Source organism: Rhipicephalus sanguineus, chromosome 3 (genome assembly GCF_013339695.2).
Source record: "Rhipicephalus sanguineus isolate Rsan-2018 chromosome 3, BIME_Rsan_1.4, whole genome shotgun sequence".
In the NCBI taxonomy this organism is placed as follows: domain Eukaryota; kingdom Metazoa; phylum Arthropoda; class Arachnida; order Ixodida; family Ixodidae; genus Rhipicephalus; species Rhipicephalus sanguineus.
The window spans coordinates 217,303,575-217,322,816 of record NC_051178.1 but is presented as its reverse complement, the minus strand read 5'-3'; the positions used below and the strand labels follow the sequence as shown (position 1 = coordinate 217,322,816).

At 45.6% G+C, this 19,242-nt stretch overlaps 2 protein-coding genes across 2 annotated transcripts in view; both read left to right on the top strand.

Annotated features, from left to right (window-relative positions):
- LOC119388290 (protein SEC13 homolog) overlaps positions 1 to 19,242 on the top strand; it is a 492,033-nt gene that overhangs the window by 34,535 nt on the left and 438,256 nt on the right.
- Positions 1 to 19,242, top strand: part of LOC119388291 (disintegrin and metalloproteinase domain-containing protein 11) — a 483,088-nt gene that overhangs the window by 150,830 nt on the left and 313,016 nt on the right. Inside the window, exon 10 of the mRNA XM_049413903.1 lies at positions 11,870 to 11,896. Within this exon, the coding sequence (XP_049269860.1) occupies positions 11,870 to 11,896 (27 nt within the window). The remainder of the gene's footprint in view (positions 1 to 11,869; positions 11,897 to 19,242) is intronic.

Here is a 19,242-nt window from a genome sequence, read left to right as displayed (position 1 = left end):
GGTTCCCACTCTGGTCCCGCTGGGAGGCTTTCTCCTTTCAACACAGATAGGACAACATGGCTCAATACCGGATTGTCCCTTGTGGCTCGTGCTACAACAGCTGGTGAGAGGAGTTGTGGATATGCCTCCTCCAGCATGAAGATCTCAGCAGGGCGAGGAAATGCAGTGCAATCGCTGGGCAGCGGCAGTCTACTAAGCGCATCGGCATGCCCGAGCTCTTTGCCAGGTTTGTAGACAAGTTTGTAATTGTACGCGGAGAGCTTCAGGGCCCATCTGACCACTCTTGGCGAAGCTTGCACAGGAACAGGCTTGTTGGCACCCAGAAGTCCAAGAAGTGGCTTGTGGTCAGTGTGTGCTTCAAACAGTATGCCCCTAAGTACTGGTGGAACCGATCCACGCCAAACACTAAGGCCAATGCTTCCTTGTCAAGTTGACTATAGTTTTGCTCTACTTTTGATAAACTTCTAGAAGCAAAAGCAATTGGACGTTCTCGGCCATCAGCATCTTTGTGCGCCAAAACTGCGCCTATACCATAAAGTGATGCATCACAGCTGAGACATACAGGTCTGTCTGGGTGGAAATGTACAAGAACTGGAGCAGAAGTCACCAGATGCTTGCAGGCAGTGAAAGCATCTTGCTGGTCCTTTCCCCACTGCCACTTCTTTCCATCACCAAGAAGCAAGTGCAACGGACGGAGAATTGCAGAAAGGTTGGGCAAGAAACGCCGATAGAAGTTGACGAGTCCCAAGAAGCTTTGAAGTTCCTTGACATCTTGTGGCACAGGAGTGTGCAGAATGACAGACACCTTGTCCATGTTCGGAGAGAGGCCTTCCTTACTGATAATGTGCCCGAGATACTCAACTTGGGGTATGAAGAAGTGGCACTTCTCGAGTTTCAACTTGAGGCCAGATTCTTGAAGTTTGCCTAGTACCGCACGGAGGTTGCGACAGTGCTCGGCATCATTTGCACCAGTTATGAGAATGTCGTCAAAATAGACCACTACATGTGGCAGACCCCTGAGCAAGTTCTCCATCTCGCGTTGAAAAATAGCTGGAGCAGATGAGACCCCAAAAGGTAAGCGGGTGTATTGAAACAACCCCATGTGCGTTGAAATCATGACGTACTCTCTAGAGGCCTCATCCAGGACGACTTGCTGGTATGCATCACGCAAGTCCAACTTTGTAAATTTCTCACCTCCAGCCAGCACAGTCCACAAGTCCTCAATCCTTGGAATAGGGTAGCGTTCCACCGTCGCGACTCCAAAGTCCCCACAGATTCTGATGCGCCCATCCCTTTTTGTCACGGGAACAATTGGGGCAGCCCACCTAGCTGTCTTCACCGGAACAATGATGGAATCTCTTATTAATCGCTGAATTTCTTGCGTGACTCCGTCTGTCAAAGCATACGGCAGTGGGCGTGGCTTGAAGAACCGTGGTGGAGCATCTGAAGGTACATGTAGTGAAGCTGTCGCACCCTTGAACGTACCCAAACCTTCTTCAAACACTTCAGTGTAATCTTGCACTACGTGTTTCACATCAGCAAGTGCATGAATGTTCACTTCAACGTCGGAGACGCCGATGCCCAATTCTTGCATCCAGTTGCGTCCGAGCAGAGTGGGTGATTCGTTTCCGGCCAGAAAAATCGGTAGGTGAGCCTCCTTGCCATGAAACTTTACATGGACATCAGCTTTGCCTTGTACCTTCTTTAAATCCCCGGAATAGCTTCGCAGAAATACTTGAGACGGCTGCACCGGAATTGAAGGTAGAAGCTGTAGCAAACGCGACTTGGCAATGACTGAGACGCTCGCCTCCGTGTCCACTTCCATGCGTAGCGGCTTGCCGCAAACTTCAACACTGACGGTAAAAGGTGGAGGCGCCTTGGTGTAGTCAACTAACCACATGTTGAAAACTTCGGCGGGCGAAGCTGTAGTGGAGGCTTCATCCTGGACAGTATTTACGCGATGACGGTTGCTCGCCGACAGTGAACTTCGACCCGCGAACGAACGCGGCCTGGGAGACCCGTCACTCTGTGATTGCTCGTCTTTTCGTTTCGTATTGCAAACTTTCGCCAAGTGGCCGCGTTTGTGGCAGTAACTGCAGACGGTCTTCACATGCCGGCAAGCGGACGCCAGGTGTGCATCCCCGCAGCGATAACAGGACACGCCCACCGGCGCTGCCGAGACGCGGAGGGTGGAAAAGAAGGTGCTAGCGTGAGCTTGCGCTATCTCCCCTGCATCCTTCTTTGCTGCTTCCATTGCTGCTAGGGCGGTCTGCACTGCGTCTTCGAAAGTCAGGTCCGCTTTTTCCAGCAATCTTGTTTGGACGTCTGCGTTGTTGATGCCACACACGACGCGGTCGCGGAGCATGTTTTCAAGCTCTTTGCCGAAGTTGCAGTGCTCGGAAAGGCTCTTGAGCGCTGCAATGAAGTTGCTGACGGACTCTCCTTCAGCGCGAACGCGCGAGTTGAAACGGAACCGCTGCACAACAGCAGAAGGCTTCGGGCAGTAGTGGTTTCCTAGCACCAACAGAATCTCGTCCAACGTCTTGTCACTTGGCTAGTCAGGCTTGACCAAATTGCGAAGCAACGCATACGTTTTCTGCCCGCAGCAGCTGATGAAGACGGCTGTTCGCTTGTCTTCAGCAATGTCATTCGCCGTGAAGAATGCCTTCAACCGGTCCACGTAGCAGGGCCAGTCATCGCCTCCTCCCTCGAAAGGCTCAAGATTGCCGAAATTTGGCATTTGGACGGATGGTGGAGCGACAGGAACTCACGAGAACATTCTTTTTTATCTTCGTCGCCAGTTGATACATGCGCAGATGGCCGGGAGATAGCCGGGGACTAGATAGCAAAAATAAGACATAGTGCTACGAGAGCCCAAAACAAACTACTAACTCTTTATTTTCCGCGTCCCCATCTTTCAGTCCTCAGGCGTGACGCCACAACACACAAGGCAATAGAGCCGCGCGAGGGCACTGCATGTTAGCCATTACATTGTGACAGGTGTTGCGGGAGTATCATGTAGCTCTCGTACTATATAGCACAGGGGTCTCAAACACGCGGCCCGCGGACCTCCTGCTACGGCCCATGGCCCGCACATGACTGTCTTCGTCCCATTTTGTTTCTTTATAAGTACGTTCTTAAGCTACACAGGCGTGAGTTAACTACTCAACTTCAGCATTAATACTATAGCTTATAATGGCTCACGTTGATACTCACTTCTGCTCACAGATACTTCAACGCACTATAGCATTCACACGCCAGCTCAATATTTAGTGATCAGAGGCGTGCCTTGACCCTCACCCCCACCCCGCAAAATTTTTCAAAGCAAGTTTTTATCTCGTGTGAGTCATATCTTTCAATAAAAATGTCCTTACTGTATTGCAATCACTGATAGCTCGTATGTGAAGGTAGATCAAAATGCGCATTGTACAGCACAGATTATGCGAGATATTGGCGTTTAAGTGCATTGACATCCTGATCGCAAAAGCTAATTATACGCTAACGGACTCATGAGTCAACTAATTCAGACTCAAATCGATCCGTGAGTCGGAGTCTGAGTGAGTCCGAGTGAGTAATATTTAGGTGAGTCTGAGCCCGAGTGAGTCCGGTTGAGAAAAAATTGAGTGAGTCTGAGTCCGAGTGAGTCCGGTTGAGGAAAGTTTTGGTGAGTCTAAGTACAAGTGAGCCCTAAGGACAAAATATATTCCATGAATGAGTCTGAGTGAGGTCCGCATTTCCTGCTGACCTATGTGCATGACTGGGCTAAATCATTTTTTTTTCGTGAGGCTACCCCTGATACATAACCGTGAAACAAAACTCTACATTTCAGAATCGGCGTCAGTCATTTTAGAGATAGGTATCCATATGTTGGATTTCTGCTGCCAAATACCCTTGAGAAATGACCCATATATGAGATATGGAAAAGTTATTCCAAGTGGCAGCGTTAGCTGAGAACCTGTTCCCTCCTCCCCCCTTCTGAGTAAATTTTAGGGAATGCGGCCCGTTAGCTGGGGTGAGCTTGAGACCCCTGATATAGCGGAACAAGACGAAAGCTCAGAAGTTAGCAATGTGGGCAGAAAAAGTAGGCTGTGCATGTCCATCTCGCGTCACACAAACACTGGAAGCCGTGACGGAACCATGGAAAGAGAAGGTGTCTTTATAGGAATTCTATGCAACCAGACTTCATTCGTGCACTCCTTTTGTTTAACTCCTTTTGCCTAAGGCTGAAACTTTCAACTACGTTTCCCTGCTTTGGAGCTCTGTGATCGCTCTTGCGATGACAAGTTAGAGGTATAAATTTATTATATTACATTTATTTCTGAAATTATAGAATAACATTTGGGATATAAAATTATAACGAATGCAAATAAAGCACAGAATAGCAATATGTTAACTATATAAGCGCCTGGTCTATTTACTATTAGCTCACCTGATTCAGATAAATCAAGTAGCCCCATATGCAAGAAGCAAAAAAAGTTCATTACTTGTCCCTCATAAAGCTTCCCCAAATCGATTGCCCCACATAAAGAAAAGCGTCTTTTTTAATAAAATATGAAATGTATATGTATGCACAACGTATGTGGAACTAACTTAAAATGGCACTGAAGAGAAAAACAATTTTTCTATCATCAGTAAATTACTCTTTTATAATTCCAAAATCACGACGCTCGCTGCGACAAGGCTATTGGCAAGTGATACAACGCACAAAAAGAAAATGCGGGTGGCGACGCCACCTTGAAATTTGCACAGCAGACACCGTGACGTCATAGATCCTGACAGTATCTACTAGGGCCTACGTCGTTCCTAATCAGTAAAAATGAAGTACACTGACCTGTGAGGGGGCCATGGACTTAACATACCAAGTTTGAGGAAATTTCGTTGAGCGAAAGTCCCCGAAATACGACAAATACGGTTTCAAATTCGTGACGTCACGCGCTGAGTTTTCAGGGCGAAACTTAAAAATTGAACTTTGGCCTTGATTTTCTCCTCAATTAATAAACTCATAATGGTAAGATGAATGACATTCGAGTTGTCAGAGTACACTTTATCAGTCTAAAGCAGTTCAGTGTTTCCCGAAAAGAATACCTATAAAGTCATTATGTTGGAAGCGCAGTCCCGACATATACCAAGAAGGAGGTAAGCAATGGAATGAAATAAATACCACAAAATGTAATGTTTCTTTCCACTTTAGTTCCACAGGAATTACCGACTGACACGGGAGACCTGCTTTTACGTCTCGAATTACGTACTTCCGCTTTCGGTTTCTGGTTGCTCCAGCGAGAGGCTGTACGTTCGGCTCAGACAAGTTTTCTCCGTTTCCGATCTTGAGCTTCCCAGGTGTCGTAGCAATATGAGTCAGAGCGTGGCAGCGCCCAGTCGAATGTACCATAAGAACGTTGCACTTTGGCTATGACCCGACTGCAAGGTGAAAGTGGCCAGACGGCATTTAGTGACTGTGGTTAGGCATAGCGAGAACTGATTATTCTATTGTTAGTTTACTTTTGGAGATTTGTTTTTAGTGTTTATAAGGTTTTCACTGTTAGTTGAGTGTTTGAGTGTTGAGTTTTCGTCTAGTTTTCCTGTGTGTAATTAAACTATGTTTGCTGTGCCTACCTGCGCCCTCACAATCTATCTTCAAAGCACACGCCCCCGAGATCGGTGACGTGCCAACTGCACCAAAGTGCGCAAATTTCATTTACTGCGTCATCTTGATAATATCGATGGATATTGCACCAAACTATGCCACGCTCTCTGTTTTAAAGGTGTCTATCACTGCAATTGCACTGCCAGCATGTCAAAACAGTGCAGCTTGATCTTGGGGATGTTTAATTCACAACCATGGACCAAGAATTATTCTGCTGAATAAACAGCGCTCACGCATGTGTCCTGAGTAAGCCACAATACCATGCACGGTGCCGATGCAGCTTCTGTTGTTGAAACTGGATCGACGGCATCTTGCAGAGGCTCGTGACGTCTAGGCCTATCGGTAAAGAGAAAGTGTGGTGGCGATCTTAGGCAAACCTCATCTGTTCAAGAAATGCTGCTAATAGCTCATTTCAAGTATCGCACGGCACGTAATTAAAGCAGTGTTCAGTAATAATTACATGCGTGCCGGCAAAATTTTTGTCACTTCTCTTTCTGGACATCACGGAATGAAATCGGAGAACGGTAGCAATAGATATACGTAACAGTAGTGGCTACACCATGTGGTGGCTATGCCAATAGATATGTGGTGGCTACGCCAATAGTGGCTACACCAGTAGATATATGGCACGAAGTGGCTACGCCATGTTACATGTCCGCCCCTCGCTTGCCAAGGTCACTAGCTGATGGTTAAAAAAAAAGGGTCACTGTTTTGCTTAAGGGCGACACTATGAATGCGATACCAGCAAATTGTATTGTTATACGAAGTAAGGCTAGCAGCTAACTCTTTTGGATTCGATCTCGCGTGACTCAACAACACGCTGATTTAAGGGAATATGGCCACTCCAAGGACTGAAGCGATTTTCGTGCTGTTAGTTTTCTAAACGCAAAGTAAGCATTGAGAGCACAGCAAGTTTAGAGCCATCTCCTAACGCCTCAAGATAGCATGTGCACCAGCGACTGCACCCTTCGAGCAGCGCATCTAAAAAATATTGAGAAGCCATTCCACTCTGTCAGGGGGACGATCGGCGAAGCTGTTTAGCACACGGGACAAAGGTGGCATGGTGGAGGCCAGTTTGGTATGTAAGGCCAGGTTGTTAACGCTCAACGTGCAATATTGATATGAAAGCCTTAGATGCATCGTCAAACACAAAAATTGACCATCGGCGTCAAGATGAGTGATGCAAAAAATCATCTCATGATAACGTCATACACCATGACGTCAAGATGATGTCACAAGTTGCACTGCCTCAGTGATCGGTGCGCCGATCACGGAGGCAGTGCAAAACCTGGTGAGGTGCAGAAAGGTTGCATCAATGCTTTTGATCGTGGTGGCAGTGCAAAACCACGTCAGGTGCAGAAAGCTTTTGGAGGAGGGTGGGGGAGGATCAGTACATTGAGTGAGAAGAGAACGAAAAAGAAGATGGCTTTCGCCTTCGGGCCGTCTTAGGCAAATGCATACGAGACTGGTCTGAGCAGCGAAACTTAATATGAGGGTCAAAAAGAAGACAGACAGCAACGTCCTTGTCTGTCTTCTTTTTGCCCCTCATTTTAAGTTCCACTGCTCAAACCAGGGTTAGCTGTGAACCAGCTAGTTCCAGCGAATACCGTATTGTCATAAAGGGCCCTGCGAGTTTTTTTCACTGCTCCCTAGAGGGTTTTCGGTAAACTTGTACATGTTACAGAAAATAAGTAACCAGTTGCAATTACTTGCTTTAAAATTTCATCAATTGCTGTGATGAATTACAGCACCAGAAGAGTAACTGAGCAATTACAGACATGTAGTCGATTGCTTTTACCTTACTTTCGTTCAAAATTGTATTGCCGTAACACAATAACACAAGTTTACTCAAACTGGAACGAACTGCCGAGGCTTGCATGGTAGAGTAAGGCTCGAGGAGGCTTGTGTGAAGGCTGAGAGGCTTACTGTGTCTTCTGTGATATATTGTTACGCGGTAACTTTCAACAGGAGTTGTTTTTCAAGGTTGTCGTTGCTGTTTCTTTCACATTTGCTCTCTAAGAGGTCAGCTGCTACACTGAGCACTCTCTCAGTGCATACACTGCAGGGAAGGGCGGTATTAGAACGTACGAACATTTTGCGCACCAGCTAGCAGTTGCACAGTCCTTCAGTGCTAGTGTCCATGTCCTCTGAAGTGCCGTGCTTCGCTCTCGCTGGCGCTAGGGTAAGGCGTCGCCAGTAAGGCCAAGGAAAAGGTGAAAAAATAGTCTCTGTAGGGACCGACAGGACAGACGCAGGAGGGGGAGGTTCCTACAGAGTGGTCACATATTTTTCGGGATGAGAACTGCCGTAAAGACTGGTTACAGCTTGATTTTGGAAAAAGAAAGTAATTGATTACCAATAATCAATTACAAGAAAATGTAATTGAATTACCCCTAACATTTCAGATTTGAAATGTAATCGCTTATATTACAAAATTACACTACAAGATAGAATTGATTTACAAGTAATATGCACGTCTCTGGTTTTCGGCATACAAATGGAACGTCCTAGCCATACACAGCTTTGCTGTAAAAGGACAACGAAGTTTGTTAAATGATGTAGTTCCCCGTTGAACGCACTTTCGGACACCCTCTCAGAAGCTCGACTTGAAGCAGATATCTATTGTTCAGGCAACCTGGCACATGTACAAACAAGAGCCTGGAAGCACTGTGGGCATGCTCTTGCTGCAGCACAGAGAGGCCTCAGAGAGAGGGAAGGGAGTGTCTGAGGCTAGCTGAGTGACGTCAAGTTGCATCCAGCAATAGAATCGATCGAGAGGAAAAAGTGCCTGGCCATTGCCTTGGAGTCGTCTTAGGAGAATGCATTAGGGACAGTGTGACTCTAGCATTGAGGCACTGTTGTACATCGAAGCGTTTGTCTACCACGTCTGCGGATAAATAGAGACCGGATTTTAGGCAAATGCCTATTTTGTTCCTTGCGCTCGTATCGCGCCATTTTGATATATGAGCATGAATTGGAGGTTAAGGAGGGCTGTTTAGTGTTTTTATAGTGCCTATAAATGCCTATTTTTGGCATTCGTACCTAAATGCGTACAAATGCTTATAAATGGCTATTTTCAAAATTGGCGCTTATAGGAACGCTATTTAGCCTCAAGGTTGGCTCCCACATGCTGTTTGAGACGGTTATTCGTGTTACCGCGTAACATCGACTGTTGGGAACTATGGGGTTCAAGCTAGTCTTCTAGTTCAACCAACTCCCAGAAACGACGACTAGCAGCAGGGAAGTGGGACACGCCACTGAGCATTCACCGCCGCACTGACATGGCGCGAGCGGTTGGCAAATGCGAAACCACGGAAAGGAGAGTGAAGAGCAGCAAAAAAAAAGAAAGAAAAATGTGATGTGCACGCAGCTTTTGTTTTGTTTGTAATTTACTTTTTAAAGTGTTCACTGCAGTGGCATAGCCAGGAAATTTTTTCAGGGGAGGGGGGGGTTCAGCCATACTTTATGTATGTATGTTTCTGCATGCATTTGTATGTGTGGGTGTGTAATAAACAAATGCAAAACTGAAAAGTTTTGGGGAGCGGGAGGGGTTGAACCCCTCTGCCTGGCTACGCCCATTGTTCACTGCCAGGGGAGAAATTGGTTCTACGCGATTCGACTTGGCCAATAGGAGGAATCCCGAATCCCTCCGGTCGTTTAGCAACCTGATTGTCTGCTCCTGCTCCGCCCTTCTCAGTCATGACGCGCAGAAGTGTGTTGATTCGACAGTGGACACTTGACTCACCCTGCAGAACACGGCCTCGGAACACACAGTCTGCAGAACACAAAGCACAATTTCACAGCTATGTTCAGCTGTTGGCGCCTTTGTGCCATCTTAAGCAATAACATTTTTGTTTTCCTGTCGTAGATGGAGGTCGCGTACATCTTCATTTGAAATTATTTGCATTTATGTGAAAGTTTATTGTGCCTATGTTTACGATGGTGGATGCATCAAGCGTTGTTTTGCCTACCTCATTTTGGCACCTAAAACGAGCTTTCTTAACGCCTAAAAATATGGCCTCTACTGATAACCATAAATATATTTAGAGTGTTATTTCATAAGTACAATTTTATTGATGCAGTATTCTGTTGGTTAGCTAGTGTCGAAAATAATCGCTGAAGAGGTTTATTCTGAACACTCAACTGCATGACGCCCTTATTTCTTAATTATCGAGTGAAATGTGTGGTGCTTCTGAGATGATTTTCTCTGTGGGATTTGCTACAAATCAAAATATTTCCATCTCTTCATAAGATTATTCAGGTGCTTGAATGTAAATGCAACTTGCTTCTCCAGTATACTGATGTGAAGTTAGCTGCTCCAGAGTGCTCCAGATGCAAAATTACCTGCTCCAAAGTGCTCCAAGATGGAAATTTTGCTGCTCCAAAAATTGCTCCAAATGAGAAGTCCTCATTAACACCATTGCATTAGCTTTTACCTGTGCAGGTAAGCATCAGTAATTTTAAACTGCTTTCATTTGTTCATGTACAAATTGACCAGAAAGTTATGTCTCGTGCCTTCTTTTTTGGGAGGTGCACTTGTTTTTGCATCAGAAACATAATCGAAAACAGCATTATTTTGCTTGACAGTTCGAAATAGTCATAAAAGGAACAAGTGCATCCCTTGAAAAAGGAGGCATGAGACTTTCCTATTAATTCGTAAACAAACAAATGAAAATTATTGATGCTTACCTTCGCAGGTGTATAAACACGGGCACACCCACTGGAACTTGTTCACGTTGGCCACCGTCAGATAAGCAATACTGTCATTGTCTTGCCTCCATTTCAAGCCTACCTAAAATGTACGCAGTCAAAGAGTTATCCCCACATGCTCTCTGTTGTCATCCACGTTGGATGCCATGCCTTCAGCGCCGTAAATTTAAGGCAATGCCGTTCAGTTTCTGTTGTACAGGCTCTTCATGTGAGGCATGACGAAGAAGCAGTGTAGCTTAGGTTACGCGCCTCCAAGGGATGTGGCCGACCCACGAATGCTGCATGCAATCCCCGGAACAAAGTTCACCTCTGCCGAAGAGTCAAGCATAAGATACAGGATTTCCTCTGACTACCCTTCCAAATTAGTGCAAGCATCTATTTTTCCTTGGTCCACATCACCCGTCTGCATGTGCGGGAACATGACACATTTTTCTACGTTTGCACCTACTCGGTCATCGAGCTCCAAACTTTCTTGACACGTTTACTGGCAACCATACAGCTGTGTGATGCAGTTATACTGTGCTTATAGGCTCCATAAAGTTTTGAAATAATTGCCAAAGTGTGTGCAGAATTGCCGTGTTGCTTTACTACAGAGCATTTTGCGAGTCGAGCTAACGGACGCTAATGGGTGCGAATAAAAAACCGCTGTTGCTTTTCTAGCAACCAGCAGAATTTGAGGCTTTATGTTTAGCAGTGTATTTTTAAGAAATCTTTCAGCAACCTGCGCTTCGCCCAGCTTGGCAATATTCAAATCGCCCATAAGGACAGAAAAAAAAGTTTCATCGCAAAAATACTGTTGGAGGTCAAGTAGTGCACTGAAATGGTTGCCCACAATTTTTTAGAACAGAATTTAAGAGGGTCGAGCACAATGTCCAGGATGTTTGGCATGTAATGCGCCACCTTTAATGCTATGTTTCCTTCTAAAACCTGTTCAAACGTGCCTATGTGAGCAGAACATCTCAAGCTTAAGTATTTTGGTGTCGGGAGTCCTTTAATGCTTGTTTGTATAAAATGTGTGCTTCGAGGCCTGTCTTCTGCACAGCTTGAAGCAGCGTCTTCTTATTTGCACTATGCACAGCATTGTCTTTTTACTGGTATGTACATCATTGTGGCATTTCAGTGCTTTCTCATATTTGGCCCATATTGGTTTAGGTGGACTTCTTTTCTGGCTTGCCTCCTGTCACATGTGGCCATTTTCTCTATTGCTATTGCAGCTTATCTTTCAGATTTGACAGCCCTTGAAAAGTTCTTGTGTCTTCAGGTAAAATACCACAGGCCCTGTTGTGAAGACATTTTTTAGAGCAGCTATTTGAACCTAAACTTATATATGACCAACACTTTTAGCATATGGAGCTTTGTGGAGAGCTATTACTACCAGTGCATGGCAATTCTCCACATTGGTCCAAAGGATTTAGTGGGCAATGCTGCATATATCCCCAAGTGTTCTGCCTTTGAGAGGTGTTCAGGGTCTGTTTATTTATGAAATACCGTAATGCTTGACTGCTTGCATTGCAGACTAGAATCCAGCCTCGGGCTGACAAGGTAAGTGTTCTTACAATATTTTAATGATATTGGTGCATGTTGAAAATGTGCTTAATAAACGTCTCAACTGCCATGGACAAAACATTTTTACCAGATAGCTTTTTATGGGACTAGCATGCATGCAGCTCATAAATTATGTATGAATGCATACATACAAACCACACATATGGATACTTATAATGTGAGATGTGCTCAATGTTTTTCAGTGTAGCCCAAGCAAAAAGAAGAAGAAAATGCAGGCACTTAAGCGTAGCATTCAAGAGTGGAACACAATAGCATTTCAGGCCCCGTTCGCATCACCTGCTCATTCATTCACTTGTCATGCTTCGCTTCTCGGTGGACACCTCAACCGTGCAGTGTCTGTGTACATAACATTGGTCGTTGTAAACACACCTACTGCAAGTTTCATGTTTCACACCTACTGCATGTTTCACACTGTTTCACACCTACATGTTTCACACCTACTGCAAGCATTGTGAGGCACCCACTATGCCATAATTTACCATTTTGCGTATGCTCACTACACACCTGTAAGGCAATAGTACCCGCATTTGCGTAGCTTCACGCTTTGTTGATGCTGTGGCTGTGGATGATGATGACGAATGAAGGCTGAATTCTTTCTAATGTTGTATATAGGCAGCTTTAAAGTCATTGCGCAATTGACAGAGTGTTCGTGTTAAACCTGCCCACTAGCTCAGCTTTCTGTTATTCACATGGTGTGATGCCTGGTGCGATTCTACGCTTCTGCCACGTCTGTTAATGTGATTCCTCACCCAACATGATGACCGCATACACTCATTTTTTGAAGCAGTTTCAAGCACTGGAGACACCGAGAGTGGCAAAGTGGGCGTGTAGTGGCAAAGTGGGCTTGTGGGCAAATCATCAGAAGCAAATGGTTGCAGTGCAAATTCGACACAAGGACAAGCAAAGGCACGAAGAAGACACACACACACGCAGCACTACTAGGAGCAACAATCTTTAGACCCGACCACCCTATATACACCACAAACGCAACAACAGTGAACACAGATTACGTGGTGGTAACAAGAGACATGCGCGAGGGAGTCACCTATAAAACAGCATCATAACACGCGATAGCCACGCATACGGAGGAAAACTCCATCTTTAGTTGACACTGATATGAATGGCTAGCTAACGCAGATATCACCAAGAGCATTGATAGGCTCAGCTTCTACAATGAGGAGGGTAATCTTGTCCTTATGACGACCCAGAATGATAATTCTGTTAAAGTTTGGCTGACGATCACACGACTGAGTGGGGAGGGCGACGAGACTGTCAGGTGGCAGCTCCTTAGTCTTGTTATCATGCTTACCTGCTCCGACTACCATTTATGGTGGTGTTATGCACTTCTTCCCTTTGTGAGATTGAGGCTTACCCATTGCCATTGCGCGGGTTTTCGCCTAGTTCTGCTGTCCACATGCCTGGTCACGACTCTCCCGTCTCCCACTGTCCCACGGTGCTTGGCGAGCAGGGGGGAAGCCTCCCTTGCCTGGCACTAGGGTTGCCACCTTTCCCTGAAAAAAAAAACCAACCCGTCAGCGGGGGGTCACGAAGTTGAGGTTGCATGGAAAACAAACAAACTCCATGTTAAATCTTAGACATGGGATGACATTTATTGTACCCACCTTCAACGTCAACATAATATGTCCACGTACATACAAACACAGCACTGAGCGAATCAATTAGTCTCTGGTGGCAAGCGCACAAATACCATGAGTCTTATAATGTTTGCACTCAAAGTCAAACGAGCGTTAAAGGGATTATGTATGCTGAACAAAATATTTGCCGCCGAGGTTTTCAGCCAAACTAAAAAATTGGGTGCTGAAATCCGTAGACATAACCTTCATTTCAGACAGAAACTTGCAGAAAATGATGAATTTAATGTGTTTTTCACAAACCGCCACGCCTTGAACTAGCGTGCCTTGAACTTCCTCGAACGGCCGTGCCTGGAACTGGCGTGCCAACAATGCCATTTTGTCGCCCGTGTCTCTCAACCCGCTCAGCCGCCACTACGGTTCCTAAAACCACTACGAGCGGCACCTGCAGCGAACAATGTTTCCAGGTGGGATAAAGCCCCTAAAGAAGGGGTAACATCTCAGCGTCTTTGTGGAAGAGGGAGAGTGGGATATAAAGGAGAGGTAGAGAAAGGGAGGTAACGGACACGAACACGTGCACCTTTCTTCATCTGCCGCGGTGACAAGTGACATCGTGGCTCGCGCTGGCATACAGCCACCGCACACAAACAAAAATACGGCCAACTGTTCAAAAATGTGCGTAATGAAGTCTGTTTATCGGAATAGCGGTGTCTTCCGAGTAGAATTTCGATGTTTTCGTCATCTTTTCTGAGCTGTTCAGTGCTCCTTTAAAAAGTATACAATGCATGTATACCTACACGCGCAATAATGTGCAGTACACTCACAACGCATAAAAACAAATCCTATGTGCTTGCCTTCTCCTATTCGCGGAACTCGAATATGTACTTAGAATTCGACTTAGCGGCTCGGATGAGCTTCTTGTTTTCTCTCGCCATCTTTATAAATTCTTCACAGCTGTACACCACATTATACCGCACACAAAGTTCCGCTTTAACCATTGGGATGCTTAGCTGGTTTTTTTCATCCGTCCACAAGTTTCCCATAACGCTGAAGACGCGTTCCACGAACGCATTGCTGCAGGGAATCGAGTAGACATGCTCCATTAGGTTCTGCAAGAGGGGGCACTTTACCTCTTTTAAGAACTTCAGCCACATCGAGCTTGATTTCTCGTCACATTTTAGAAGTCCAGGCAGAGCATCCTTCAAAAGACAAAGCTCTGAGTAGAGTTCGTCCCCTTCCTCTTGAGAGTCAATGCCAAAAAGGTTGCCCGCATTTATTACCACCAATATAGTGGTTGCACCTTTGCGCAAATCCAATTCGGCGAGCATCTTAAACAGGGAGTTCTCGAAGTCAAACCACTTTTTGAGGTACGCAAGGGCCCTGTCATAGACATTCACAAGGTCCAGCTTTGCAACTTCTCCACCAGGAAGGATTTCAAGTCCCAGATTAGCCTTGGCACCGAAGAACATATCATCCCTTCGATTAATCAGCTGTTTCCTGAGCTTAGTCATTACAGCGTAAAGTTCTGTCGGCTCAAGGTGACTCTTTTCGAGGGTGAGGATTGCTGAATGGAACATTGAGAGGAACGAGTGCATGGAGCACTCCGGACACTCTCTGAAAGTCCATCGGCTTGGTTGCCTATAAATCTCCAGATTATTTTTTCGTACTCCTCCTCTCCTTGACTCAGAATGTATGACCTGATGGGTGTCCAGTTCTTAATTAATCTGTCTAAGGCTGTAAACAAGCTTAACCAGCGGACCGAAATATGACACAATACTTTGCTATATTCCTGATCACAAAATTCAAAGAACGTTTTCAATTCCTCTACACATTTCAAGCTAGAAAAAATTTATTTGAATACCTTTAGTACAAGAGTTTCGACATCAAACTTTAAAGACTTGACTGCGTGCTTGACAGTGTTATGCACAACATGGCAATTGCAATTGGCCTTCAACAACGTCGGCTGATCTTTCTGCATCCTCTGGAAAACTGAGTTATGTTTCCCATAATTCACAGAAGCATTATCTGCGCTATACGCTACAGCTCGCTCCAAAGAAAGGCCTACCTTCTCCAAACTTGTTGCCAAAAGTTCGCAGATGCTGCCGGAAGTCTCGTCCGCCTGCTCACAAAAGTCGACGAGAGCATCAGTTATTCTGGCACCACTCACATCGTAGAAACGCACTGCAATGGGGAAAAGTTTTCTGTTTCCCTTGTTGGAAGCGTCAGTGGAGAGAGCGAACGGAAGGTTGCGGCCTGCTGGACGAAGTTTTTCGACTATGCACTCCACTGCGTAAGGCGCCAGTACATCTTTCACGCGGTGTTCCATCTTTGTTCTTCTGAGTCACATTCTGGAAGCAACGTCTGAATCTGAGAAGACTTTCGGTGCCAACTTGCTGCCGCAGTCCATTGACAGGTAACTGTAGTTGTGCGTGATTTCATGGAATATGGTGCCCAGTTCCGCAGCAGTCACGTGATCTTCTGCGCTAGAAATGGCTGGAACAAAGAACTTTTTGACTGTACCCGACTGTTTCAAGGCGAGGCTTTTCTGTTTATGTTTCTGCATTGATGAATGATGCTTCACAGCGCTGACGCCATCAAATTTAACCGTAAACGTGCTTGCACATATGGTGCACCTTGCGGCTGTGGCATCGTCGTCCACGGGCAGGAGCCAGCTCTCGTACTCGGGTTGAGATCTCCACTCTTTCCAGAACGTGCATTGACGTATTTTTCGCTTTTTCAAAGGCGGAGAATCTATGCTCATGATGCAAGTAAAGGAAGCACGTAACTACTGATACTGATTTTCGCTCTGTTCCAACGATCGGTGGGCTTGAAAGGTTCTTGATTCGAACTTTTATGGGTACATGATAGAAAGTGGTTGACCATGTTTTGCCAGAGGTCCTGCCCCTCATGCAACGCTCGTCCCACGTGAGGACCGGCCAGGTGCAGGTATTTCTACTTATTCCCGGTCTTCCCCACCATCACCATTTAGTCGGTGGAACAGGTCCACCTTCGACAAGTCGGCGCCGGCCTACAACGAACTGTGGAGAAATGAGGAAACTCCAGCCAAAAATTGATTTTAAGAAAAACCCGCGATGTTTCGAAGCCTGACCGGCTTCTTCGTCAAGGGTGAGAAGGCCCTAGATGTGCCGCATGTGCGGCGCTTAAATATAGTTGTTGTTGCTGTTTGTGGTTCTGTGGAGGAAAAGATGCTTATTTCTGCAGTCCTATCAGGAGCAAAGCGCAGAGTCTTGGGGAGGGGGAAGGAGGATTGATAGAGGATGCATGCATGGCTTGCCGTGACTCTTCACAAGCCCTGGCAGGAGAGGGAGGGCAATGTCCCCGTAGAGCGGTTGGTGTTTCCTGTTGTCTACTGAATGTGCCAGGATTCGAGGAGGAGCCGCCAGCGAGGGTTCCTTTCTTTTGCCAGAATCACCGCGTCAACTTTGAATCGCCACGATTCGCGATGTCGCGAATCATTTTTGCTTCGACGCTTTGCAAAACAGCGATTCAAAAATGGACGCCGTTCCAAGCAGCAATGAGGAGGTGCCTGGGGACGCATGCTTGGGCCATGCTCGCTGGTGTATCTCAATTAGCTATATTAGAGAATTCTAGCGTGCACGGCATTCCAGTATACGCAAAGGGGTCTATGGAATATCGGTATAGAGAATGCACACCAGCGGAAAAATAGAATACGTTAGGTTTCTACAATAAGAATTCTGTGCTTGCAAGGTTCTTCTTTGCACCGCCAGATGGCCCCACCTATCCGGCCTCTTACGGTGACAGCTGCAGTAACCCAGCATTACGCTAGTGCAACGAAGTCTACGGACGAACTAAAATTCACTATTAACTAGAGCTGTGCGAATAGCAAAATTTTGGGTGCGAAGTGAATTCGAATATTGAGGTGGGAGTGCGAATCGAATCGAATATTTTTCGAATATTTCTCGAATATTTCTAGAATATTTTTCGAATACTTCGAAGCGAAATTGCAGAAAAAAAAGTTGGAGAGGATTGCTAAGCATATTCTTATGAGATAGCAACACGAAAGTGTTTCTTTTCACTAGGTTGTTGAAGCACTGGCAGGGTGGTGTTTCATAGTTGTCTTATCAAGAATGAGACAATGTAGAGGTCGAATTCTATTTATGTACGTGATTTGGTGCGACCAAAGTGTTGCCGACAACACTTTACACGTGATAGGCGAAGATGCCATTTCCTCAGCCTCTCCTCCTCTTTCAACTTCTCTGGAAGCCTAACTGATGTGGCGGATAAGGGTATGCTCCCTTCAATTCCGGAATTCCAAATCTGCCTCGTAGACGTCGATATATAAGAACATCTGAAATTTTGGATGCTAAAAAGCTTCGGCTTCCGATTTTTCGGACTTCCTGCCCAAATTTCAGGTCCAAAACAGCCCCCACCTCTGCCACATCTTTCATCTCCATGTTGGAACCAGCGTTTCTTGAGTTAGTACATTTGCGACCGTAGCAGAGCGTGAAAGGCAGCTTTGCCGCAATACCGGGATGTGATGAGGTGAAGGATATCGAAAATCTAGGGACCACTTCCAATCGGACGTTGACTGTCTCTTGGCAAAGTTCGGCCGTAACGGAGCTTGAAAGGCAGCTTTGACGCAATACCGGGGTGTGATGAGGTGAAGCATAATGAAAATCTAGGGACCACTTCCATTCGGACGTTGATTGTCTCTTGACAAAGTTCGACCGTAATGGAGCTTAAAAGGCAGCTTTGCCGCAATACGAGAGTGTAATGAGGTGAAGCATATTAAAAATCTGAAGGGTTCACTTTTGATCGGACGTTGACTGTATTTGTTTTTGGGAAGTTCGAATAGTTCGAATAGTAAAACTTCAGTGCGAATCGAATCGAATAGCAAACACTATTCGAAAAATATTCGAAATTTCGAATATTCGCACACCCCTACTATTAACGCTACCTGCATGTTACTTGTTAGCGATGATATTTATCTATTACACTACTCCACTTTGATAGCTTGTCGTCGTGTCGGCGTGTACCTCACGTGTAATGACACGACACACTCATTCCGCATTTTCAGCGCTTTCAACAACACAATTCCCCGACATACTGACTGACGAACACACGTCGAATCATGCTATTTCCTTTTGCCTGTCTTTTCTTGGTGGTTTGCGTCTTGCAATTTCATGAAATCATTCAAAGCGGCCCGACGAAGATCAGGCATGAGTGAGAGCGTTTCCAGGCGTCGGCGCCACGATAAAAACACTCGAATTGTCGACATCATTGCTGCTAGTGCATCGTCACTCAGGATGGTATGCGCCACACCGAACACGTCACAGTAGTGTCGATGTCGCAGGATGATGAAAGCCCTTTGAGCTTTTGTACAATCTTTGCCCTCGAAATAGAATAACTTCCAGGTGACAGACGCCATTCAAACTTGGTCAAAAATACTTATGCATACCGAACAATCAAATGAAGGACACATCTCGAGCTTGAAATTTCATGTCAGTGCCCCTTTAAGGAAGGATGCAGGGCTAAAAACCCGATTTTCAAAAAAAAATATGCGTTTTTGAATTTGAGTTGTTTCGGATGGATGGTTCATTAAAGAACGTGCTCGCCATGTTTGGTTGTCATCCCTACAGCAGAAAAGTCAGTCAGTCAGTCAAGAACTTTTATTGAGCAGAAAAGAACTTAAAAAATTCTTCTTATGAGAGGGTCGCGCGAATATGCTGGGGAGATCATCTCTGAAAC